We start from the raw sequence: 26,834 nt of genomic DNA, 5'->3' as shown, positions 1-26,834 counted from the left end.
CACAAGTAATCAAGTCAGGCAGTGACTTAGTGAAATTGCATTAGCTACACTTTCCTGGGTTTGATGAGAAAGGGGGGGTTTGATATGACAAAGACGTTCAGACTGATCCAGATTTGGGTAATAAGCAATAGTACGTGTGATGTTGGGTTTTTTTTTAACACCAGATTCCTCTAGGGACCTGTCACTGCCTCCAGGTGTTAGGACGTAATTGTCTGACTGGATTATTCAGAAACAAATTATGTAAATCTTGTGTCATGAGACTGATATTAGGCTTGTTTTACAAGAGAGTATATGTTGACATTGGACCTCTATAAACAATGTCAACATCCTTATTCAGCAGGTGTCGCTCCACTTTATTACGGAGGCGGCGGTCATATTCCGTAGATTTTTGCACATTGGAAAAGAAACAAATAAACTTCATGAATAATAATGAAAATATATAGTGGTTGGAGACAGCTTTTCTTCATCAGTCACAAAAATAACAGGTAATCACATATTCAATTTACCAAAAGGTTGTAATGTATATCGTTTCAGGAATGTCTTTGGGTCCTAAGAAGCTCTGATTTAGGGAAAATATATTTTTTCTGAAGGCGAGTAACCCAACTATTAAATGAACTACACGGTAATTAATTATTAAGATGGAAGTTAATTATGTCTCCGAACAATATTAGATCAATGTGCAACATTGAGGCAGCTGGTTAGCGTATTTAAGAGCAACAATAAAGTAAGTATAAGTAAAGTAATAAGTAATAAGAAAAGGTTGTTGGTTCGAATCCCAGTAGGGTAACCAGCAAAGTTGGTGCCAATGCTAATATAGTACAAAGAGTGCAATATAAAACACTCATATTGTCAATTTTCATACTTTAATATATCTTTGATGCCCTTTTAAGCATTTAAAATAGAATTAACACCAATTAGAACATGCCGGTGTCATGACTATATCATGTATCTCTGCAGAAAAAGGCCATGTGAGAAACTCCAGGTCACTTCACAATACAATAACACAATACAATTAAACCACACAATACAATAAAATTAACACAATACAGTAAAATCCAACAATACAATAAATAGTAACTGGAGCATTCTCTCAATTTTAATATGAGAAACATGTAGAATACCACCATTTGTAAGTGTGTGCCGATAAAATGAATAATAAATACACTTTATTAATACAAATAAAGTGCATATAAATATAAATATATAAATCACATAACCCCTTTGGCTGACGACTTAGTATATGTCATAAAAAGCAACATATAACAAAGAAAATAAATATAAATGCAATGATAATATTAATTTCTGGCTCAACTATTGAACGCATGTTGTAAAAATGAATTTTTCATTATTAAGCCATCCAGTGTTTCCCACAGAAAGGGTTAAACAGTAACAGAACCTGTTGCAGAGTCAGCTGATATGTGGAGATGGGGTCCTTGTTAATAATGCACGACTCTCTGGTTGACTTCTGGCATTCTATTCAAGTCAGACTGTCTGCATGTCTGATTGGGTCATAATGACAGCGTTTAATTATTAAAATTAATTTGATGGGACACTGAGACTCCTCCAACCAGGAGAGTGAACCCAGCCTTCAGCTGAGAATGATTGGTATAAATATTTGATTGTATAAATAAATTGAGCCCGGATTAATTATTCAAAGCAACGTGGCATACAATGTGTCTCCAAGGTGGATTTACTTCAAACGCACATCTGCCAATGATCGCATAGAACAATCACTCCTGCGGATGAATATTTATTGCCTTTAATATGACGCTTAAAGTGTTGGAAATACGAACTCAATCAAGCCCGATAGCTTTTTGTGCTTTAACTGAAGTAATGACATTATAATTGATGACATAAAAGGAATTAAATGGACTACATGGCATCTTAATCTTCCACCTTCACCCTCCCGGTGTCACCACAATATCTTCTCCATCTTCCTTTTATATTCGGCTCTGGCCCATTAAGGGGATCATTTTCTTTAGTTTTCTTTTCTTTACTACCTAAGAAGACTATCTCAGTAATCATTAAATGTAAGTGTCAAGCAATATATTACTTATTGCTTTGCAAAAAAGGGGTACAGCCAAAAAAGTTGTGCATGTTGGAGTTGTTATTTTAATGTTATATTTAAATACATAAAATGTTTTTGTAATATGATTTGTAATAAAAAAAAGAAGCATTACATGTAGTCAATGAAGAGGTGTGGTGACGTGAAAAGTGAGACAGGCATCGAAATGTGGGGGTGTGAAAGGCAGCATCACCTGATGCTCAATTTGAAGAACCCAATTTAAGTGTTAAGTTAAGTGTCAATTCGAAAGTATTAGCTAATCAGAACCCAGACTACACATGGACGGGAATATAAGACATGGAGGATATACTCGCGTCCATACTCGAGTCCATACCCGCTCCTATACTCGAGTCCATAATCATGTCCATACCCTCGCCCATACTAGCTAATACAGTTGCGCCTATACCCATATCCACAATCGTGACCATACTCGCTTATACTGTATATGTACTTGCGTCCATACCTGCGCCCATACTTGCATCCATACCCGCTCTTATACTCACGTCCATAATCGTGACCATACTCGCTTATATACTTGCGTCCATACCTGTAACGATACTGGCGTCTATACTCGCGTCCATACACGCTTATATACTTGTGTCCATACCTGTGCCCATACTGGCACCTATATTCGGGTCGATAACCGCTTGTATACCCACATCCATAATCGTGACCATACTCGCTTATATATTTGCGTCCATACCTGTAACCATACTGCCGTCTATACTCGTTTCGATACTTGCTTATATACTTGCGTCCATACCTGTGCCCATACTGGCGCCTATAATAACGTCCATAACCGCTCCTATACTCACGTCCATAATCGTGTCTATACTCACTTCCACACTGGCATCCATACTCAAGCCATTAGGGATCCATTTAAAGCAGACAAGGAGACAGATCAAGAAATAACCCCAAGCAGATTAAGTTATGTAGCCCCCCCATCTTTAATACCAGGAGGAAACAAGAAATCAAAATAACACCAAGGAAAATAAAGGGGCGGGGCATCAATGCATCATAATTCATGTCAGGTGTGAAATCCCCCACTATAGTTTTACTCTTACCTCATAAGGGCTATATTAATACTGTCAAGGGTCCGTGTATGGACCCCACTTTGCCCTTGCCTAGTCTGTACTACACCAGATCTTCTCAGAGTGCATGTCAATTTTAAAATGATTTGGGCATTAGCTGATAGTATTTTTACCAACTCATGTCAGCAGAATCATTACACAGCAAGTACTTAAATACACCATTCAATAGTTAAATCCATTATGCAGAATCCTGCCATCAATCAAAGCAAAGTAAGTGTGGGAAATATAACCATCCATTTATCCATCATGACATGGTGTTGTCGTTATTTCTTAAAAACACAATGTGTACATGGTGACCCGTGTTCATCTGCGGTGGTGCACTGCAGAAGCTTCAGAGCAGGTGCCTATCTTTCTGTCGCCTCAAGTCCCATATGAACCCCTCCACCTCCCTTTTCACTTTCCCATTTGTTCATCCCTCCATATTATCCAATCGGCAGGTCTGAGATTAAAAGTAAACACAGAGGTGGCAGTCAAAGCCGCCAATAATGACAAGGCCAGAACCGATTAAAATTAGCCTCCGGTTGGGAAGTGTGTGTGACTGCATGTTCGTGTTTGACAGTGCAAACCATTCTTCCGGCTCATGCATCTATTTCCTGTATTTTATATCAAACTCATGATGGCAGCACATTGCTGAAGACAATTGCCATAGTGTACGTGTGCTAAGAGTCTTTGGTGGACCAGGATGAGGCTGTTTCTGAGAGTCCTGAGTGCTCTGCTGAAACACACAGTGTTCACCCTTTTTGTGTGATCCTAATGAAAGTTAAGTGGACCAGAAGACCCTAAATTTAACAGATTTGTTAGTTGACACTGAATATAAAATTTTAATCGACACACAAGCCTGCAAGAAATATATTTCAATGGACTCCAGTCAAACATCTACATGTGTCAGAGTCTTAATGACCCCCACTTGTCTAGTTTTAGCTACACATTAGTTTAAATCGGACAGAATTTACTCCCGACATGTGCACAACAACATTAGAATATTATTTCATCAGGCACTCGTTCTGCTTACGGTACACATCGCAGAACAAATACGTCCTTAAAGCTTAAGGAACAATTCTTATCTGTGGTTTGCAGTTGACATTAAATTAGCAATTAGATTTGGCCTAATTCCTTAGGTCTATATCCAATATAAATATTGGGAAGGTCAAAGTCAGGCTTATGAGAGAGTTGAAATTAAGGAATAGGCATACATGTATATGTGCAGCATGCATAATGACAAGGCGATATTGAACAAATGGTTGTAATAGTCTGACATATAAGAGTGCATGATACCGTTCACCTATGAAAATAATGCAATATATTTCTTACTAATACAACTGAGGAATATTCCAATACCAGGGAGAGAAGAAACAAGTTGCAGGGTAACACATCTAAAGGAACAAAATTGAATGTTATAATCTATTCATAGACAATATGATTGAGTCTGGATGTGGTCCTCTGATTCTTGAGCCATTGGTAGGGATAAAGAGAAAATCAATTCCAATAACTTCACAGTGCGTTCACAGAGACCCAATCCAGCATTGAGGTGTTGCACTTTATGAACTCACGTGCAATCCACAAAGTGGCCAGAATAAACAATTGGCATGTCAGATGCAAACATGGAAATAATAAGACAAGATAAAACCTTTTAAATCAAAATGTATAGTTTCAAGGAGGCACCAGAAGATAAAGAGATGGCTACAGCTCCTTGGCTGCTTTAGTCAACAAATAACGTGGATTTGCTCTATTTTACAACATGAATGTAACAACATGTGAAAGATGGAGCTTTAGGAGAAACACAGGCTAGTTAGAAGAGTAAATAAAGCACAACATTAGGATACTTTCAAAAGCAGAATACTCATTGATTATTAAGGTTTGTAAGGTTTGAATCAGGCCATCGTAGGAGATGATCAACGAGTGTCTTTCTATTGTAGCATAGTTTCTTTACAAACAGCTGAATTCAATGTCAATATTTCAGAAGACATGTATTATTTACAGAATTTATAGTATTTGGGTGTAAGTAGCCACTACTTCTATACAAACATTTATTATATCAGACACACAGCAATATAAAAAGTATCATATCATATACGCAGCAAATTTGAAGACAATATCTTACTTAAAACAAGTGAGTGAAATAGGAAATCCAAGTTTTAAACAAATACTGAAAAAAACATTATTGGCGATTAATATAAAGGCACGAGTTGGCAGAGTATGAGTTGAACAGAAACTAGCTTGCCATTGCTTTATAGTTTGTGACTTGGCAGGAACTTCAACTGGTTCTTTCAACTGTGACAACCGATGGAATATTCAGAGCGTTGCAATTCAAGAGGCGCTTAAAAACTGCCAAAGCTTTTTTCAATTCCATACTCTAGATCCTGGTGGAATATTACATAAGGCCCCATGCAAATAAATGACTACTTGTGTATCATAATCCTCTTTCAATGAATTTAGACCAATCAGTTCTATTTAAGAGTTGTCCAAGGAAACAGGACCATATGGTTATACGAAGCTAATGCAATACCAGTAACTGTAGGTGGAGAAAGTGAGTGCGATTTTAGTATCAACAGCAACTTTGCTTTTATTAACTTTCCATATGTACTGTGTTACCCTGTTAGGATCTTTATCTCAACAAGGTTCTATTTTTCCTGGCGAATTTCCCAAGGGCTCTCACTGTATGCAACACTACTGTTCTTTAACACAAAAGCAGCATTGACACCGTTTAAATAAATGATCATTTTTGGCAATATTTGGAAATATATGCTGATTAAAAGTGAAAATATCATATATCATCAAATAGATAGAAATCAAACATCAGTTTCAACCAGAATCCTGCAGATAACTCTTAAAAAATACGAGCAAAAGTAAAGTTATGAGCCTTGATTTATTCACCTTGAACAGCTGCGTTTCCACAGCATGAAGTAAATGGTGAGATTTGAATCTTGGGCCGAGTGATTTCACATGGGATGTCTGACAGCTTCTCAAATCCTGGTCAAGCCTGATGTATTATTCTTTCTAGAGTTTAGTTGTTTTGTATCACCCTCCACTTCTCTGTGCTTCCCAGATTGGAAAGAACCTGCGCATTATACCCGACAACTAACTCTCACTAACATTGTTGCAACATATTCGATATAAAACTCTATTTATGTGGCTTTGAGCTTTACGTCTCTGAACTTTACGCGTTAATCTTGGCAATATTGGTCAACCAATTAGAATATCGAATGGATGTTTGGTGTAAAAGAAATTGTTTCATCACTTCCTTTCCTATTCACCCATGACCTAATCTGTGTGTAAACCATGTGTAGGGTGGAAATTTGGACAAAAAAATCCAATAAATAGAAAAAGGGATGTTTCTAAACAAAATAAAAACGAATACAGACAAACATGTTAGAAAAAAGGGGAACACAGATTGACTTTATGAAGTGTATTTTTTAAATTCATAGCAGCTCAACACCGGGTTTTAGAAAAGCAATCAAAGAGTTCCTGGCTGTGCAGCGTCTGAGTTAATAACAAAAAGACGGAGAGAGAATGGCTGAAGTAAGAGACACACATGAGTAAGCTTCAAGTACAACTCGTCGTCTAAATCTCCCTTTTTTTTAACTCTCCTCCAACATACGGTTAGTTTTAGATTGGAAGCATTTCTTTCCACAGCATTTCAAAACACAATTTTCTAATTTCTTCCTCCAGAACTCTTACAAGCCTTCCTCGCCAGACCCTGATGAAAACAATGACTTTTAACCTTCCTACATCCCTCCTTTGCTCCCGCCATTTCTCCCCACCCTTCACGACGCTGAACTTATTTCACTCTCTAAATGATTTCTTACCACTTCAATCCCTGTGCAGACATTCCGGCTTTGGCCGAGGCCTGTGGCCGCCGCCGCCGCCGCGCATTGTGACAGGTGAAATGAAAGCCCAGAGAAATCTCATCTTTTTATAAACGCTCCGGGGCATTCAGTCAGTCAAAAAATATAGATTGTATTCCCCTCTTGTTCTGAAAGGAAAACACTGAAGCCAAGAAAAAGGCATGTTCAATTTTACAAAACGTATTGTACAAGGGCTTTGCCGCCTGGTAATTAAACAAAAGGAGGAATTGTGTTACGATGAAATGCATGAAGAAAATATACCTTCAAAAGACTTTTGATTAATCTATACGAAGTAGGGACTGTATGCTGGGATTTGGTAAACTAAAACTGAACAACATGTTGATCTTGTTTTAGTGATGCTTTCATGTTACTGGTTTTGTGACAGCTTTGCTGTATCAATAGACAAATGATTATAAATACCTTTGGTTTATTTGTTTTTTTGTTATATATGTAAACCAAATATTCCTGGAAATTTCCCTTCAAAATTCCTACCAATCAGTATTTTGTTTAAACAACAATGGAGATACTAAAAAAAACAATTGACTGTTAACTGGACTTGTCCATTGACAATATGAGTGAAAGATTGTGGACATATTTTTAATTTATTAAATTTTATTTTTTTGTTGTTGTAGTTTTCTTCTTTCTTTCCATTTTTAAATAAAATGTTCAGTGTGGTAGGACAGAAAAATGTTATATATAATGGCCGGTACGGAGCAAAGTAGTCATTTTATTTTATTGAGTGGTATCTTACTAAGGAAATATAAAACATGGATTACTTGCTTTATGCATGAGGAGAAAATTGTTGTTGATTTAGAGAGTTTATTTTCCACTAAAACATTATAGCTTTACTAATTAATTCCCCATAAAAAACAGCAGAGCAACATGATTGATTTATCTTATCATTTGTCAGCAGCAAAAAGAGCTATCGCTGAACTAATAAGAAGATACTACGACAGCGTTTATCATTTTATCAGGTTCATGAGGGTAAACAGAACACACACACCTTCACATTCTGATGTTATTGAACTTCACCTTTGTCCTATTTTGGATTGGAAAACCAACAAAGAAGCAGACAAATGGCATTGCTGATTGAAAGCACAAGGTCAGAAGGACTGAAGCAGCGAGAGACACCGGAGCAATAAAAGAGCTCACACCCTCCAGAGTCTGACTGAGCCAGGGTCTGTGTGTGTGTGTCTGTGTCTGTGTGTGTGTGTGTGTCTGTGTGTGTGTGTGTTAGAGAAAGCTTTTCAAGGATTCTCCCTGTAGGCGTATTGAGCCAAGGCATCACCATGTTTTCTTTACAAAATGCTTCTTCTCAACCTGGTGCATGCCCTTCCCATATCCTCACCACCCTCAGTCACCACTCCATTATCCTCTCAATTTCACATTTTCCATCAGTCTTCGGCTGGGGCGGACCACCTTCCCGACTCCACTTGAGTCATGACCTTGTGTTCCACCAAAGACACACAACAGGTCCAGCACCTGTCTGACCGCGTCTGCCCGCTCTTTGCCGACTTTACTGCGGTCCACTTGTGTCTCGCCTGTGGTTCAGCGGACACTTTGGACCGCCCACACACTCTCATTTCTCCCATCTTCACCCTTGCCCTTAGAAATCGGCCTCTCTCCAGCGCCAGCAGGAGTTTCAAGGAAAGTCGTTTCTACAAATAATGGTGGTGTCAAATGGTTATTGGGTTTGTTTGTGCTTCCTTTTCTTTTTCAACGCTCGTTTTTCTTCCGTAACACAGGCACATATTTCTTAAAAAACCATACATTTTGAACATCGATGTTTTATTATGGTGCAGATTTCCTCATTTTTCAGTCCCTTCATCTCCGCACAGACTTTTACTTCTTTACCCCCCCAAACATTTTTCCAGAGGTCTCCAAGATTGCCACTCCTTACCTTGCAGTTCACCGCTCTTGCTGTAGAGTTCTCGTCTCTGCTCTCTGAGGTAAGCGCTCATGCTGATGGCGTGAGACGACGACTCAAACCTGCGACAAATAAACGAAGGGAATAAATTAGCAAGTGATGGAGATAATGAAAATAAATGCTTGTAGTTATTATATTAAAACTAACTCAGTGCCACAAAAAAAGACTGACTGATAAACTGACAATAACAATCAATAGTCCCTTCAAAATCTATTACACAGAAATGGAAAATATGTTTTTTATTTAGACAGATCAAAACTGATCAAAAAATCAATCAATGTAGAGAAAAAAACACTTTAAAATGTTCATAAAACTTCAACATATAACAGCGTTTGGAAAAAACAAATCTACACAAAAGTGAGAAAAAAAAGTTTTTACTAAAATGTCAGTGGAGGAACTAAGTGTACTCATTATAAATCAACTACTTATTCAAATAGTGAAATAAATATATATGAAATGGGTATTATTTGTTCACATTTATTATGTTTTTTCTACAAATGTGTCCTCTCTAAATAATGGGAGAGGAGAGGGGCAACATGTTGTTCTAGAACCATCATTTACAGATCTATGATTTAGAAAATGTGTCTCTACACAGCGGTGTCAAACTCATTCACACAAGGGGTCATAATGATTATACCCTCTTAGTCATTGGTCGAACAGATATTATATTTACCAATTCCCAATTCCCCTTCAGTTTTGCTGTTATTATTAGACTATTTGAAATTGGTTTATTCACTGGAAAGTCATAGATATTTTCCAGTCAACTGCCATCGCCACATTTCTCAGACAACAGTCTGGGCAATTGTTTGTACTGACTTGCAATAACAGGAAAAGGGAAAGTTAGAAAAAGAAGAAGAAATGACAGAAGGACTGGCAGAGGGCAGGATGCAAGGATGGATGGATGTGTGATCCAAAGAGATCCTTACTTGAAAAGAGACTGTTTTGCACGCTGCGGTCTTTTCTTGGCGAAGAAGGCAGCAAACTCACTGCCAGTGCTAGCATACGACAGCTGGGCCGACTGTTCCGTGTTGCTGCGGCTGTTCTTCACATCCAGGTACTCCATGAGTAGAACCTGGTGGAACGAAAACACATGTTCTTATTCAAGAAAGTTATAACATTAAGACAACTCAAGCAACAGGGATATCTACAAAAAAATGTTGGGTTTTTTTATGAGAGCTACAACCTAATTATATTACAGGACAAAGCAAAGTCAGCTTGTAGAACAAACAAAAAAAAGTCCAAAAAAAGTGGACATGAGGAGGTTATGGGCGACGAGATAGAAAACGGGTCAAAGTAGAAGAGGCTAACTTAACAGGAGTTTCCAAAAGATGTTGAAGAAAGAGGAGGTATTTGACAGCACAACAATACTGTCTTATCTTAGTAGACTCAGCCAAGAGCAAAGCATTGGAAACTTGAACAACCTTTTGTGACGATTCACATTGACCTTTCAAAACCATTTTTCTTGGGAACAATGGAGACTCTACTGGGAATATTTGCCAGTATAACACAAGCACCCACACTGTACATGAATGTATACATTAAGCACCGCGGTCTTCAATAAAAGCTACGCTCCTCCTTTTCATCATTCTGTCTGCATGATCCATGGTCACATCCATCAACGCCACATCAAGCTTCATGAAAATCTTATCATCTTCTAACAATAGGAAGATCCCGTCGAGGATGTGGTCCGACAGAGAAAGTTAACTTCCTCTTCTACGTCATTAGATCTGCACATTCTCCCGTTTCCTTCATTAGACCTCATTTTTCATATTCCCCCCCCCGTTCATCAACCCTCATTTCTATTCTGTTCATTTTATATTTCACTCTTCCTCTTCGTTCATCTCAACTCACCGTTGCGTTTTTTCACCATCAGCTGTATTTAAGGCTCCCTGCGATGCACATGTTCTAAAAATGTACCTTCCTCATCCCATAGTTTCATTATTCAGCACAGCTATTTAGTATCTGAATGGGACAGCCTATGTGGGTCAGCCTAAAACGGGCCAGGAGTAATGGTGGAGCAGATGGATATCCATCACGACCGTAATGATATAATTATCACAGCATGAGAGCCAGCCATCTAAGAAACCCATTTCCCTGGTTTGTATCTGCGTTGTTGTTCTTTCTGTCGTCGGCAGAAGGATCAGAGTCACAGGTAACGCTTGATCGGAATATGAAGAGCTTTGCCTCCTGGCTGAGCTTCCTCTTGACAACAAGTTGCAGCTCAATAAACTCACTATTACTGCTGAAACTATTTTACTTCAGAGTCAGACTCTCACTGAATTAAGCAAACTACTTCCTGCTGAAAACACCTACCCTTGTTTTAAGATGCAAAATTGCAATAGTATATAAATTACTTTGAATAACCAATGATGGGCACGTTGCTCAAACCTTATCTTTTAACAAGGTTAAGGACATATTTGAACACAGAAGTTAAAGCTTCTATATAATTACTTGGATAAAAGTTTGTTGACATATTTACCCCGAAATAATGAAGTTGGGCAGTACAGCCACAACAATGTTAAAGAAAACATTGATAATGAAAATCAATTTCATAAACCCTTGTGTTATCTCTGGTTCAAGGTGACCCACAGGCCCGAAAACAAATGTGTTTGTGGTATCCCTTGTGTTCCCTGGCTTCCATAAATACATATACAGTGGTGGAGGTCGTTCATCTTGGCTCAGAGACAACACAAGGGATACCACAAACACATTTGTTTTCTGACCTTCAAGGGTTAAACATTTGATCCAACTGCAGTAGAGAACTCAAAGTATACCGAAGAACTGTTCAAACAATAACCTCCTGTTTCAAATCTCACACTTATATATGTGTTGGTAAACAAATAGGACTGAAAAACGTGCAATATCACTAGTAGATACTGTGGTAATTCGTTTCCTTTTTGTAGTTTGTTTTGCTCCCTTTGAGGAAAGGTGGGAAGCAGAAATAATTGAAAGAGGATTCATACTGTGAAAAGAGCCTTTATAGAACATGTGGTCATCGACAAAAAAAGAAAAAAAAGAGATACAAAGAAAACCAAATTTGTTTTTAATTAAATTTAAGGATTATTTATCATTTTGTCAGGAATAGAGGAGTCAACAGATTTCAATTATATAGTGAACAGTTTCCCTGGGAAACCAAGCCATTAAGATTGAAATTGATTTATTTGGAGAGTGTGTGAGAATTGTTGTCATTTTTACTCTTTCAAACAAACCAGGTTTACACTTCCCAGACAATTCAATGAAAAATCATGAGGTCATTTCAAGGCTCCATTGCTATAAAATATATTAATTCTTTATTTTTAATACCAATTCATTAATTATTCTTTTAACCAATTAAAAAAAAAATCACATTGGGTGATTCAAAGCTGTAAATGGTCTATGATGAAATAAAAATACTAAAAATGTCAGACACTCCTCATTACTTTCCCTCCACATCCAGCAGAGAGCCACCGTCATAACCATCATCCCACCAGTAACTAGGGTCTCCCTGCTTTCATGAGCCCCCTCGCTGCCGTAAAGCCCATCAGTGCATTAATTACTAATGATGAGCTGACAGAGTTAACTCCCACTTATTTCACACGAGTGGACTTAATGAAACGCCAGCGTCGGCCTGATGATGGACTCCAGCCCTACTTTAATTGCATTAGCCCAGAGTGAACTTAAGGGAAAAAGTAACAAGATGATTAGGAGAAGTGGTGGAAGAAGGTTGCGAAAGAAGAGACGTTAAAAAGATAAAAATACACCCTGGCAGAAGTTTTAACCATTTAATGTATCAATCCTTTTGGTTTGCTTCAATTAACTATTGAAGTAATTTCAACGACCTCTTTCTCTGAGGTTATGTGGTCGAAAAAAATCAGCAAAAATAAATGAACATGTTTAAGTAAAACACGTTGGAAATGGAACAAGGAAATGGCTGTTTTATAGTTAAATCTGAATTTAGGAAGGATTTGAAGTTTTCATTCTTCACTTGTATGTAGTGATGGGTTGATGAGGCCTCATGAAACAGCTGATGGGGTATCATGATACTCTCTGCTTTATTATCTTTAACTTAAAATTCAATGAACCCTGGCATCGTTTTCAGACTTAGAATGCATCTACCTTTCAAAAAATGAAGACACTGTATCGTGACGCCTCATCAACTGCTCATGAGGCGTCATCAACCCATCAACCACTTATACGACTTCTAAACGCTTCTGCTCACTTACCCGGAACTAAAAATGATCAACTTTTTGTCAAGCGGTTAAGGAAAAATGGCAGTAAAGTTAGGGATTTTTTAAACCTTTGAATTCACTAGCAACAAAATTGTTCGATCAATTTTATTTGACTGAATTTGAAGCTTCGAGGTTGAGGTATGTGATGTCTTAGTGATCCTAAAGCGAGCGATATGAATTGTAAAATATCATTATCAATGGTGTTTGATGAAGGTTTGAGCCAGGTTTGGTTGGATTGACAAGTATCTTGCAATATTATGGAGTAATAAATGATACTTAAGTTAAACATAATAAAAGGAATATCCACTATACATTGTTCAATTACGAGGAGTAACAATTAATTTAACAAATGTGAACATATATTTATTTGTTGGAACAACTTTGAGTGGGGTCTTTCATGTAATTGGGGGCAAAAAGTGAAGGTATATATATTTTTCTTAAATTGAATTTATGGAGTTTGTGATACCCTGAAGCAGCAATTGACTTATAATAACATGTCTGGTAAGTTATGGAAATAAAAATACACCAATTTACTTCTACACATTTCACACAGAAGACCTAAATAATAAAATGAAATGATCAAATAGTTAAAATAAAGATCAAGAACCAAAAATCAAAGTTTGCATTTCAAGCGTGGCACATCTTTGGATCAAACGGCTGCGGAAATACAGTAACAAGCGAATCGATGGGCAGAAGGTTGTTTACCAGGCTGACTTTCCATTACATCCCGGCGAGAAACAGAAATCATTTCAGTAAACAGACCAGGGTGACGCTGACGGAGCTGCAGAACTGAATAAATGTGACACTTTGATTAAAAAAGAGGGGAACGGGGGAGCGGGGGTCGCTTCACATCTAATTAAAAGAGATCATTGTCTCCAGAAAGCTCTCGGGCATGTGCATTTGTCTTCCGTTCACGGGTGACGGGAGAAAGTCAGTGTTTATTTTTAACAGCATATGGATTTATAGATTCCTGAAAAACTCATGACAAGCCTCTTTTGTTTTGGATTTAAACGTCGAGTAAACACAATTTCTGCCAGTTAGCACAAGTAAATGGCAATGACTGAATAAAACACTAACCAGAGCTGCTGGATGTATTTTTTTTTTCGCAGATGAAGCCGAGGTCTGTCTATTCACGGATGAAACGGTATTAAAAAGTGGACGACACTGATTAAAGGTGTGATTTACACTCCGCTCACACCCGCAGCAGACGGCGGACATGAACCCCAATCATCAGGCCACCAATCCCTGCAGGAGCTGCTAATTATCAAACTTCACCTCCACACACCGGGCTGACAAGGTCAAGAGGTGATGCGCGTCCCGAGTCGGGAGGAAATCAGGAGGAAATCGGGTACAAATTAAATGGTAAATAATTCTCCATCACGTGACCAAAATCAAAGAATCGCTCGGAGGGGACAATTAGGATTCCGTTTCCTTGCGAGGAAACGATCGCTCCCGAGGACGGTAAGACTTCCGATGACTCTCCAGCGCACAGTTTTACTTAGAGATTAAAAGGCTCCTGGACCTGAGGGAGTTTTTCATCATGAGCATTCAAAACCTTCGCAGATTGTTCTGGTGATACTGACACAGGAAGTATTTACAATTACTTGATTTTCTGGAACTCCTGTTGTGTTATCAGTTTTATCTTGACCTTTAAAGTATATACTTTATTGAATATTGTTTTGATTATTTAAGCGCTTTGTGACCCTGGTCTAGAAAAGCGCTATACAAATAAAAATTACTTACTTACTTACTTAAATAAGTGTTGTGATAATGAGATGATTCAATATTTAAAAATAGTAATAATAAATAGATACAAATCTCTTATTTTCTCAACAGAGCTTATTCCCAGGAGAAGAGAACATATTTTGCTCTTATTACAAATATTTTAACACCTACAGATTGCCATTCATCAATTATTAAAAATTCAATAAGGCAACAGAATCTACGCAGAAAATACATCTTCAATTCCAGAAGTGCGTCGTGCAGCACTTCCCAACCCGCGGGCGTGCGTTGATGTATGGACGTTCCCCGAACCGAGGACACGGAACAGGCTGCGGCCGATGTTTCTGTCAGCTCCAGCATCTGTCGGCTGCTATGTCATGTGGAAAGGTCAACGCGGTTTCTCTCCCTTCTCAAAGTAAAAAGGGGGGGACGGAAGGGAGGGGGTGGGGGGGTAACACCTACCAAGAGGTTTCTGAACATGTCAAAGATTGGACCGGTAATAAGCGAGAGACCGCAGATGGGCATGGATCATTTCACAGGAAGCATCCATCTCTGCTCGCTCATGGACGACTCACCCAAGCTTGAAAACATCGGATAAAACTACAGAAAACGTCAACTCCAACCAAATAGCAGTGTATCTAAAATGATATCAATAAATATTTTACATCTTAAATGAAAAATTAAGTGTAATAATCAAGGAGAAAAATGGTTTTCTTTCTATTTGCTTAAAGATATTTGTTTTTTTTTGCCATTTTTATTTTTTCAGTAAATTGTGTAGGAAGTCTAATTGACTATTGCAGTTATTGAGCAGACAACAGAGGTCATCGCCGAACCAATATCCCCGGATATAGCGGTAAATGGTGAACAGGAAAAGCATATTTCATGTGTTTATTAATCGTCACATTATGTTATCTCTGGCAGCGAGACCACAGGAACCCAAGGCAAAAAGCTCTTTGGCAGCGGTCACATGTTTGATCAAGGGAAATTCCTTCCTCAAGTTAATTATGTCTCCGGGTTACCGAGGGTAAATGATGATTAAAATGAAATGGATATTGAGGGGAAAAAGAGAGACCGTAATAAGATGAAAATGTTGCCAATTACAATGAAGAAAAATGACATTATAACTCATTAAAACCCAATAGTTACAGATATTTTAATATTTTCCAATGCGTTTCTTTTGTTGGTTTGACACTTTGTGGGCAAACATTTTTTTTCCTACCAGTTGGCCTTGATCCCACATTGGTAGAGCATTTTAAAATAAAATAAAAATATTATTTCAGGTGCATATATAGATAGGAATATTTGCAGAAGAACATTATTTGGTTTGTTCTCCCACATGATTTGACCGTGTAAGCGTGTGGAGGACTGACCTGCAGCACAGTCTGGATCTTGGCAGAGACGTCGGCCTGCTCGTACAACTTGATGCCCTCCTCGTGGGCACTGCCCGGACACTGACCCGCAATCTGCTGCAGGTGAGCCAGGACCACGCTGTGGGCCTGAGCTACGGCCTTGAACTTGTCAAACAAAAGCTCCAGCAGTTCCAGCAGCAACCTGTAGAGAGAACCAGAGAGCACACAGAGTGAAACACCTGAGAGGAAAACATTATTGTAGGAAAATAATTGTGTTTAGATGATCTGGTCTTTATGTTTGTCTAAATCAAACTTTATAGTCTCATAAAAAGGTGAATCTATTTTCAAACTTGGTCCTTAAGCTCATATTTGAAAATGATGTTGACGATTTTAAAGAAACGACTACATAACTGGCTACAGAAGACACGATAACTAATTATTTTAACACACTTTTTTATCGGCTTTATTTCATTAGCATTTAAAATAGAATTTAGCATCTTGTAAAGCATTTTATTTCAAGCTTCATTTATCCAGTAACAAGGTCAAGCAATAATAAACAACTTATTCTAGTAAAGGTAGACTGTTTTAAGACTGAAAAAACAAGGAAAATGTTATTTGTTCAGGCTTGCCCTGATTTTCTGGGACTCCTGTGTTTGTCTTATGTGTCTTGATCTTTTTATTTATATATTTTAACTGTTTATTGTTTTTGATTGTTAAAGCGCTTTGTGACCCCGGTCTAGAAAGGCGCTTTACAAATAACCTTTACTTACTTACTTACTTACTTAAGTATAGGTCAAAAGCCTTTAATAAATACATATTATATATTAATTTAGCGAATCTGTCTTATAAATTTGATCTAAACTACATAAAACTGTTGAATATAATCTAGAAATAAGATTAATACATAAATTTGACTTAATTAATGATGCTGCCCTCATAAGAACATTTCTCAAGTTGATTAATTTAAAGTTTCACCAGAGAATTTCAGGAACCCTTGTTCAAAGTACTCACTTATTTTGAATTGCAATTTTATTGACACTTAGCGACCCGGGAAATGATGTTTGTGAAGGTGTAACTGATTGGAACAGCCCTCTACAAGGTGGAAAATTAAACAATGGGTTGCCTTTATTGTCGTAAAGTTGTCCATTGGATCAGCAGGTAACAAATTAAAACAGATGAGATGGTGTTTTGACGATCGCTGGATTCAAACAGAGAAATATGTCTCTCTTGTCATTACCAAAATAAACGCAGGTAATGACAAAAAGGGTCATTTGTTGTGTTGTGCAATATTGGCTCATTGTCCATATAAAGAATTCTTAATATATCTATAGATGTATAGTGTATGTTTTTTGGCATTTTTGTACTAGGTAGATCATGGACGTTATATAATTATCTCACATGCTGAAGAAGTATTTTATAGCACCCTTGGTCTAAAGCACAAACTCATGGCCCGGTGGCAAAATCTGACTTGCCAAGTCACTTCATGTGGCCCACGGGATGTCTTGCTAAAAATGGAGTAGATAAATATTCCCGTTCATATAGTGACCTATTATGATGCCAGGTACTAACACAAGATAAACAATATACATTGTTGATGTCAACAATTGTATATAGACTTACGATGACAGTAAAACTTAGGTTGAAGGAAAGATATTTGCTTGGAAAGTATTGGTGAAGGCGGACAAACACCTCCAAGAGGAAGATTAAAATTGCAATCAGACGTATACTTAAAATAAAATACAAATATTTTTACTCAACCTCATGAGCGCATACAATCTACTGTCTACACTGGAAGTGCTCGCCATACACTTCTGGTTTATATCGCTTGTTATTCTTTAAATGTCTGCCACAATCGAGTGTCAAATATAGACTTGTTTATTTTTTTCAGAACAATTCTTCTTGTTGATGCTTCAATACAAGATGGACGTTACAGACGAGCAGTATGGAGGTATTTGGACGAAGACGAAGACCACAGAGCATTTTTGTCTATAACTTTAAAAAGTTACGGATTACTGTTAAAATTATCCTTAGTCGACATGGTCAGTAGAAAATAAGTTTTGGATGAATATCACTTTAATGCTATGGACTACATAGTAAATATACATTTCGTTCAGCACCGGACTAAGACTGGTAAAGTATTTCTGGATTGAGTTTGACACCCCTGGTCTACAGCATCATTGTAGTGTCGCTCTGTAAACATTTAACTCTTATGAATTCAATTGAACATATACTGACAAATGTTTCCCAACTCTTATCAGATTCCAGATGATTAGTGCTAAGGAAATATTGAGTGTGGTGTGAAGTGGAAGTGGTGCCGTCGAGAAAGTAGAAATGTATATCACTGAAGGGCATTTCCGTGGGCCGGGTGTCAGCGAGAGTCTGGCAGCAGGTGTGAGCAAATGTTATTCATGAGCAGCGAAGCAGGAACAAATCACCGTGAGTTACACCTTAGTGAATGGAAGATGTTCACCAAGAGCAAAGTGATATCGCCCCACAACTGAGCTGACAATAGAGAAGATACATAGTGCAAACTACAAGTGCACTCAAAAGGGTAGACCGGCTCTCGACTGCCCGGAGGAAAAAGACGATGGATAGAACACTTCATCATCTGCGATCAAAGTCCTGGCAAGTTTTCATGTGGTATTCTGTTCCATGTATAGGTATTGTGTCATGAATGTGATCAGAAGAAGCATAACCCACCGCAATGATGGTGGTTATAAATGTTATAAATGACCCAAAACACGGTGAAGAACATGGCTACTGTATGTTAGTAAAGCGGAGGAGGGTGATGGATGATGGTATTTGTACATAAAAGTTTTCTGCAACTTCAAGCAAAAAAAACATCTCTTGGTGCGTGTGTCATTATATGCCTTTTCTGTGTTCATTTCCGAGTAAATATTCAACCTTCTCCCACATGGACACAATTACAGAAAGTGTTCACACATAGCAAAGGCAGCCTTATTATCTCCCAGCGGAGGTCATTTCTAATCTATAGTCTGTTCTATATGTTCTCACTTCCCCCTCGGGAATGGAAGCCGACATGTACAGCTGATGAGCAGTCTGAACAGACGACTGGGAGTAAACGTGTGGAAGTAACAGTCCCCGGCCAAGTGGACATCAGCAGCTCACTGTGAAAAACCATGTGGTACAGATCAATTAAAGCAGACAGATACTAACTAACAAGACATGTAGCTTCTCATCTAATTTGTAATCGGCATAAATCCAATTAAAATTGTCCTTCTTACTTGAATGTTATTTTTTTATAGAACAGATTTGTCTTTTCAACATCCATACATGTAATTCAGGAGATCATTTTCTCTCCTTTCATAAAATGTCCTTGAATTATTAAATAACTTTTATTTAACAATTATAGACGTTTGAGAAACGTACTACCGGACTACTCCTTCTGACTCTTCATGAAAAAAACAACATTGTTTTTGTATTAATAAGTTGTAGGTATTAAAGGAAATGTGTGAAACATATTATAATGTTAATGATTGATTGATATTCGTTGCGAAAAGTTTTCTAAGCAGTGCATACACATATTAGGACATACAATACACATATTACAGACAATTATAACAAAAACAATAATAAATAACATAATAATCAATACATTAATAAAACAATACTGATAATAATAAATAAACAAAAATAATCTAGAGTGCACGAAGTCTACTGTCCACACTGAAAGTGCTGGCGATATTTACCCAGATTACTTTTGGAGTACTTCCAGTTTATATCGCTTGTTATTCTTTTAACACCTGTCAAAAAAGGGTGTAACAGGTTCAGAGGGGGTTAAAACCTGGCATAGTTAAACCAAGTTAGTGTTGTATTTGTACATAAATGTTTCTGTAACTATAAGCAGAAAAACATCCCTTAGTGCGTGTCATTAAATGCGTTTTCCTAATAAAAGTATGCTTTAGACACCTGTCACAAACAAGTGTAAATATCAACTGCTTTATTTTTTTTTACGGAACATTTCTTCATGTCGATGCTTCAATACAAGATGGACGTTACAGACGAGCAGTATGGAGGTGTTTGGATGTTTTTAAAGTGTCTTTTTGGACGAATATGAAGACGAAGACAGAAAAAGGAACAGATTACTCTGAAAATAATCTCAATACTTGGTCGACATGAGGGTGAGTAGAACACGAGTGAAGTTTGAATTTTGGGTGAACTATCACTTTAATAGTTGTGATTCTTTAGAAATGTACCAAACAATAAACGGCACTAGTTTCATAGAAGAACCCAGAAGGTTAGAGGAGGAGGATGGATCATAAACAAACAAAAAAATAGATCGTTAGTCTGGGAAGAATAACCATCAATTCCAAGCTAAATCTTCAACAGACCATTTACTTTTGTAATCATCAACTACCACATCTCTGATGGTCCAGTAGCTGAAAGGTTCTGTTCCACACATCAGCGGGCTTATGTCACAGGGTGAAGTGTGAAGTCAAGCAGTTAAAATCAAATATCCACTCGAAGGGTACGCTATTGCCTTTTCCTTTCCTTGCTTGCTGACAGGAGCGTTGCAACATAAGAAATGACTACAAAAGGCATCTGTGATCGGAATCCACTGTTTTTTTTTTACCGTTTTATGTGCAATATAACGAACATTTCTCACAATAACACGGGGTTTCATATCAATAACTGGGCGTCCAAGCACATACTATTGAAAACACAGGGACACATGAGCTTTGTTTGCTCAATTACTGTTTCCCTTCAGTGAAACACTTCAGTGGAACACAAACAGGCTTAAAACAATCAAGGCTCGGGGAAAAATAGATTGAGCTACACGCTGGCCAGAGAAGACTTATCGAGGCAGAGCAGGCCAGAGAAAACCTCCCTGACAGAGTAGACGTTGCTCTTAAATAGTTCAGGACCAGTGGACTGAGACCTGCGCTTCTCCAGTTTGCTCGCTGTGTGTTTGCAGGAGCCGACGTGACTGCTGTGAAAATTGAGCAGGGCTCTACTGTAGGTGCGGGATTGTTTCTGTTTGTTTGACTATGCTTTATTATTACGGCGTTTCACACCTGACTGGATGTCTGGACCCTGCAGGGCTGCTGTGCAAATATGATTCTGCAACTACTTACAAACTCAATCAGGAAGTTTGGTCAGATATTAAAAACACCTGGTTAATTAAACTGGATTTTTAGGCATCAATCAATTATAGTGTTGAAATCCAGCATCATTCCTGCTCGTGTGGAGTACAAAAAAAGACTGTCTGTAAAGCCGATGACCACTTGTGCTGCTGCATGTGCTTACCTCAGTCTTTTGCATAAAGCCACATATAGATCCCATATATGTGTGTGTGTGTTCTACACTACTGGTCCCGATCAGATTAGCAAGATGGGAATAAATAATTCAACAATGCTATAAGGCAATATTTGACTTATCTCTCACGGGACTAAAAAGATAAATCAACTTATTTTCCACGCAGAAACCTGGTTGCAGAGAAAACATGGGTTTAATCATTTATTTGCATTTTCTGGTAAGAATATTGAACATAATAAATGTACATTTTAGTGAGGATTATAACAATTTACAATGCAATAATGATATTATGCATTTATTCTTCACTTTTTTCTATAATGGTTGGTTTTGAACTCTCTAAATGTTATTTTAACGATGCTCTTCACTCCAAAACTTTACTTGGACTTGGGGTGTGAGTGTTCACATGGACACAAAACTGCTTTACAGAGAGTGTTTTTGTAAGAAATATAAAACGATAAAAGATCAAACGAGAAACTAACAAGACCCTTTATGTATACAACTGCCAAGTTCCAAGACATTGCAGTTACACTCTACTGATCCTAGAGGGAGCCAGAAAACATATTTTCAGTTGTACGTATTGATTCTTTAAAGATGGATGATATGATTGTTGTAAATTCACATTATCATACAAAGCAGATTACAACTTTAGGAATTGAAATAGACAATTTATATATTTTATGGTCTTGGTCACAAGAAAAAACAAGCAAGGAGTTGACTGACTACTTCAACTGTCTTTGAAATATATTATTTAACAATATCCATCCAGGTACAACCTTGCACTGGAAAAATGTGGATCACCGTTATTTGAAATATGTATTAAAAATGCATTTTTCAATGTTGTCGAGAGTTCGCTGACAAGCAACTTATCTTGTGGCATTTTTTGTTTTCGTTTAAAATGTACTCATGTCTTTTAAATGTTCCTGTTTTTTTATCTTCCAAGTTTATAGTCTCATAAACCATGTCAGTCCACCTTATCTGTTCTCCATCTTCATTCTTTTCTATCATCACTGCACTTTTTTTCTCCAGGACAGTGAAGAGAAACAAAATGTGCCTCCTCGGTAAATTGTTTTCTACTCTGTATGGAATGAAATGTGAACATGGGGGCCTCTCTTATCTTCCCGGTGTGTGAGCTGTACCTGGGCTGACTCTCCTGAGCCAGACTCTCTCCCCTCTGGTAAGCATGGTCCGCTATCTGAGTTGTGGACCGTTTAACAATCTGCTTCAGCTCGGGTTCCAGTCGGTCCATTATAGCGTTTATTGTTTCTGGGATTTTCTTCAATTTAGCAAGAGCCTAATGGAAAACAAGACAGGAAATAAACCAAGTTTAGCACCAGATGTAATAAATACGGAGTCAAAAGAGTGTGTGTGTTGTGCAGAAACCTTGATAAGAATTCCCATGAACTCTGCACTGTTCTCCTCAGGATCCACCTCCGGCAGGTCGGATTGGCTCAAATCCCGGACCTCATCGCCCACTGAAAACAAAAACAGTACTTTTTTTAAATTTTGGCAGGCATTTATCTACCCATCTATCTATTTATCTACTTTTTATCTGATTTGTATTGATGGTAAATGGGACATAAGCTATTTAAGTAAAATGATCATGATGCGCAGCTCCAGAAATATTCAATAAAAAATAAAAAAAGATAAAAAAGAACAAAGTTTCAGCTCATCCAAACAAAACTGTTCTAATGTATTTTTCTGTGCACACCTGCACTTTCCCTCTTATCTGCCTCTCGAGATTTGTCTTATGATCATTATCAACTAAATGGAGTGGCTCCAGTCAGCTACGCTCTAAATTCTATCCGCCAATGTCGCCAACAAACGCACAATAACCAGAATCTTTATGGCGAATTAATGGACTTTGGATGCTTTCACGTTTTTTTTTGTTTTCCGACTGCAGGAGCTGCGATAATTATCACAATTACTTGATGCAAATGAGGTGTGCGAACGCCATTAGAGAAAATGGCAAACAAGATGGAACCTGGGAGTTTGCTTCTGAGGCCCTTCTGATCACGTTTTTTTGACATCGCCTTCTGGTGGTCGATTATGAAGAATGTAATCTACATAATGTGGGATCTGCGGCGCTTATGACCAGAGGCTTATAAATCCGAGACCATCTACATTTTTCGATTGGTAATGTGATGATAAGAAACTAAACAAATCACTAACTACAAATGTACGGCATTTATAATGAGTCTTGTTGTCATTATAGCTACATGATCTCAAAATGTTCTTAGTAACCCTTGTGTTATCTTTTGGTCGAAGTGACCCGGAGGCTCGGAAACAAATGGGTTTGTAGTATCCCTTGTGTTATCTCTGGGTCAAGGTGAACAACCTCCACTTCTGCATTTCTATTTACGGAAGCCAGGGAGGTCGTTCACCTTGACCCATAGACAACACAAGGGATACCTCAAACATAATTGTTTTCAGAGATTTGCCAAATATTTCCAAAAACAAGCGACTTTGACCAGAGATGATCGAGGTGCGTTGGCTACAGTAAGTGCACAACTAAAGTTGATCACCAAACAACACTAACACGTCAGCGATCACACCTGTGATACTTTATACGTAAACGTCAGCAAGTGTGGATGAAAAGAAAATGAAAGACAAACTAAAAAGGTGTGGGTGGTGGAAAAAGCAGGAAAGTGAGAAACACCAGTGGGACGTGGAGTTACTGCGGGATTAACTTTTTTCATTATCTTCTTGTTTGAGCTCCGGTAGTCTCCGCCTGAAAGGAGTCTAGTGCTGACTGTACGCCCCTACAACCACCGGAGGATTCAGAAGTTTTCTCGGCACATTAGCCGCCTGTGTTCAAACAGCATTTTTTCCAGTTGGAGTAATGAATGCAGCTCCCCTGCTGTGATGGTAGCGTTGCAGGGTGACTAATGGTGGAGATGCGCAGGGGTGCAAGGTGATTATAAAGTTAGCGCATGAAATGCACATTACATTTATAGACATTTGTGTGAAGTGAATGTCATTCGTTAGAGTTGGTGTTCAGCTACTGCATACAGCAAGAGAATGTCAGAGCACAGACATAATGATATGCAAATGGTGGAGGCCGGAGTCCTGCTAATGGCTTCATCACCACAAACATCTCCATCAGAACAATGCTAGAGCCAAATTTGGTCCCAGGCAGCCGCATTCTGAGATGGAATCAGACGTCTCCTGACATGAAGTAGGGCTCTACTTAATGGTAGTCAGTCAAATATTATTGTTGAAATTATATTTAAAACAATTGTAAAAATAATTAAGGGCTTAATCCCATTTGTATCCCTATGCTCAGCATGGTACATACCTAAAACATTTAAACATGAATACATAGGTTTCATCTGAAATATCATCATTTGAATTTGTGATACATGTGTGAATACATTATTTGCTTGAGGACCAAACAGGTGTTTTTTCTTTGTTACCCCCCTTTTAGTCTTTTTCAGTGTTGCTTTTTGAAGCAAAATGTTAATACACTTGAGCTTATTAAGCATTTCCGCAGTGATTTGTAGTAGGGTTGTATACAAGAATCTGGCGATATGATATGCATCACAACACACGGGAAACTATACGATATTTCTACTTTTTTACTGTAGAAGCAACGATAAATTAGTATTGCCTGAGTACTTTCCTCTGGTGTTAAATAATTTTGACTGAATGAAGACTGAATGATGAAGTCATAACTGCTTTAATTTGTTTTGAAAACAAAATATTTCCAAACATCAGCTTTTACAGCTGCTGGACTCGACTGTATCCTCTCGTCCTCAGTCATCACCACGGGATTTCAATGTTTATTGAGCTGCGGAGGATGTAATGACTGCTTATAACTATAAACCATAAAAAAAACTCATACATATAATATGATTTGAAAGCAAAAAAATAATATATTGATTTTTTTGAACACACTTGCTGATCTCTTGGGGTCAACAGCATTTAAAAAAAAAAGGTAATTTGTATATTATGAATATAAATCTTAGAGGCATTGTCTTTAGGTTTTCAAACATCCGCGTATAGTGGATAAATTCCTAATGTATTGTTATCTGATATTTGCTATATATAAAACAAGAAAATGATTAAAAAAATAATAATAATATAAAAGAAATAGCATAAAAAACAATAAATTGCACTTTTTTTCTTGTGTATTTAAGAAAAGCATGTGTAGCATATTTTTATATATATATATATATATATATATATATATATAAAACAAAAAAAATTGCACTTTGTTTTTGTTCTTGCTTTCATGAAACTTCGGTACCTTCTATCATCTGCTCTGTACTGGAAATCTAATTTCCCGAAGGAGATCTCCAGAGGGATTAATTAAAGTCCATCTAATCTAATCTAATCTAATCTTCTTTTTTTTCCCCAAACTCTTACTTTGATGGTTGATATGATTAAGGCAAGACTATTCTATTATTTCTTCTAAAACTATTAAAATAATCAATGTATTTCTGGTAATTATGAACCGCACATCTATCCAGGAGGTTTTGTTTTGGCATCATGATGCATCACTAGAGACGCCTTCTGTTTCAAAAACAAGGAAAATATAAATCTGATTTTGACAATCCCGATAATAAACCATCCTTCTTCACCATCAAGATTCGCTTAGATTTATCTCCTTTTTTCCACCACTGTGTTATACAAGCTGAAAAGCATACCGGCGCCGGATCCACGTATGCCGAACTGTGATGAATCTAAAAGCTTGCGTGGGGTGGACAGGCTGCCGACATCCAACACAGGAGCTGGAGACGTGTCTTTGATCGAGGAGCTGTGATGGAAGAACAAACCAAGCATATGAAATATTCCACTATATGTCTCGTAAAAAACAAAAAAAAGAACCCCATCATATTGAGTCACACAGACAGAAATGAAAAACCTGCCATCAAACATTTCATGGCAGTTGCATCCTTCCTCACTAAAAAGAAAAGAAAATCTAACTGGCCCTTCTCGAACAAAATCAATCCGTTTTTTAAACAAAAAAAGTGGTTCATCTCCGTACAGAGTTGCTGCTGCTTTCCAATGAGCCATTTATCAAGCTTTAAGCCGGAGGTGGAATCTTTCCAGAGGCTTTAGGTTGGGAACAATAAACACAGCATGCCTGCTAAGTGAGTGGGGTGTATGGAGGAAGGCTTGTTGTGAGAGGCAAACCAGTATGAGGGGGGGCCGACTTGTCAGCCGCTGACCCCCAGTAATAAATCACTGTACCTCACCAACCCACTGCCTTAATAATTACTGCACCTCACACACAAACAAACACACACACTTAAGACTTAGAAACAAGCCTCATATATTTCCTAACACAACAGAGAAGCATGACCAGCCTCCCAGGGTTAGAAGGAAATATTGCGCAACCAATAGGATA

The 26,834-nt window shown here is 37.7% G+C and overlaps 1 protein-coding gene across 1 annotated transcript in view; it reads right to left on the bottom strand.

Moving 5' to 3' along the window:
- Window positions 1-26,834, bottom strand: part of exoc4 (exocyst complex component 4) — a 100,958-nt gene that overhangs the window by 66,031 nt on the left and 8,093 nt on the right. Inside the window, exons 5-10 of the mRNA XM_087787270.1 lie at window positions 26,131-26,240; window positions 22,865-22,956; window positions 22,621-22,775; window positions 16,229-16,409; window positions 9,855-10,000; window positions 8,902-8,990 (exon numbers count right to left, since the gene is read on the bottom strand). Coding sequence (XP_087643396.1) covers window positions 8,902-8,990; window positions 9,855-10,000; window positions 16,229-16,409; window positions 22,621-22,775; window positions 22,865-22,956; window positions 26,131-26,240 — 773 coding nt within the window. The remainder of the gene's footprint in view (window positions 1-8,901; window positions 8,991-9,854; window positions 10,001-16,228; window positions 16,410-22,620; window positions 22,776-22,864; window positions 22,957-26,130; window positions 26,241-26,834) is intronic.

Source organism: Callionymus lyra, chromosome 3, assembly GCF_982586985.1.
Source record: "Callionymus lyra chromosome 3, fCalLyr1.hap1.1, whole genome shotgun sequence".
Lineage (NCBI taxonomy): Eukaryota > Metazoa > Chordata > Actinopteri > Syngnathiformes > Callionymidae > Callionymus > Callionymus lyra.
This window is presented reverse-complemented; position numbering and strand designations above follow the sequence as displayed.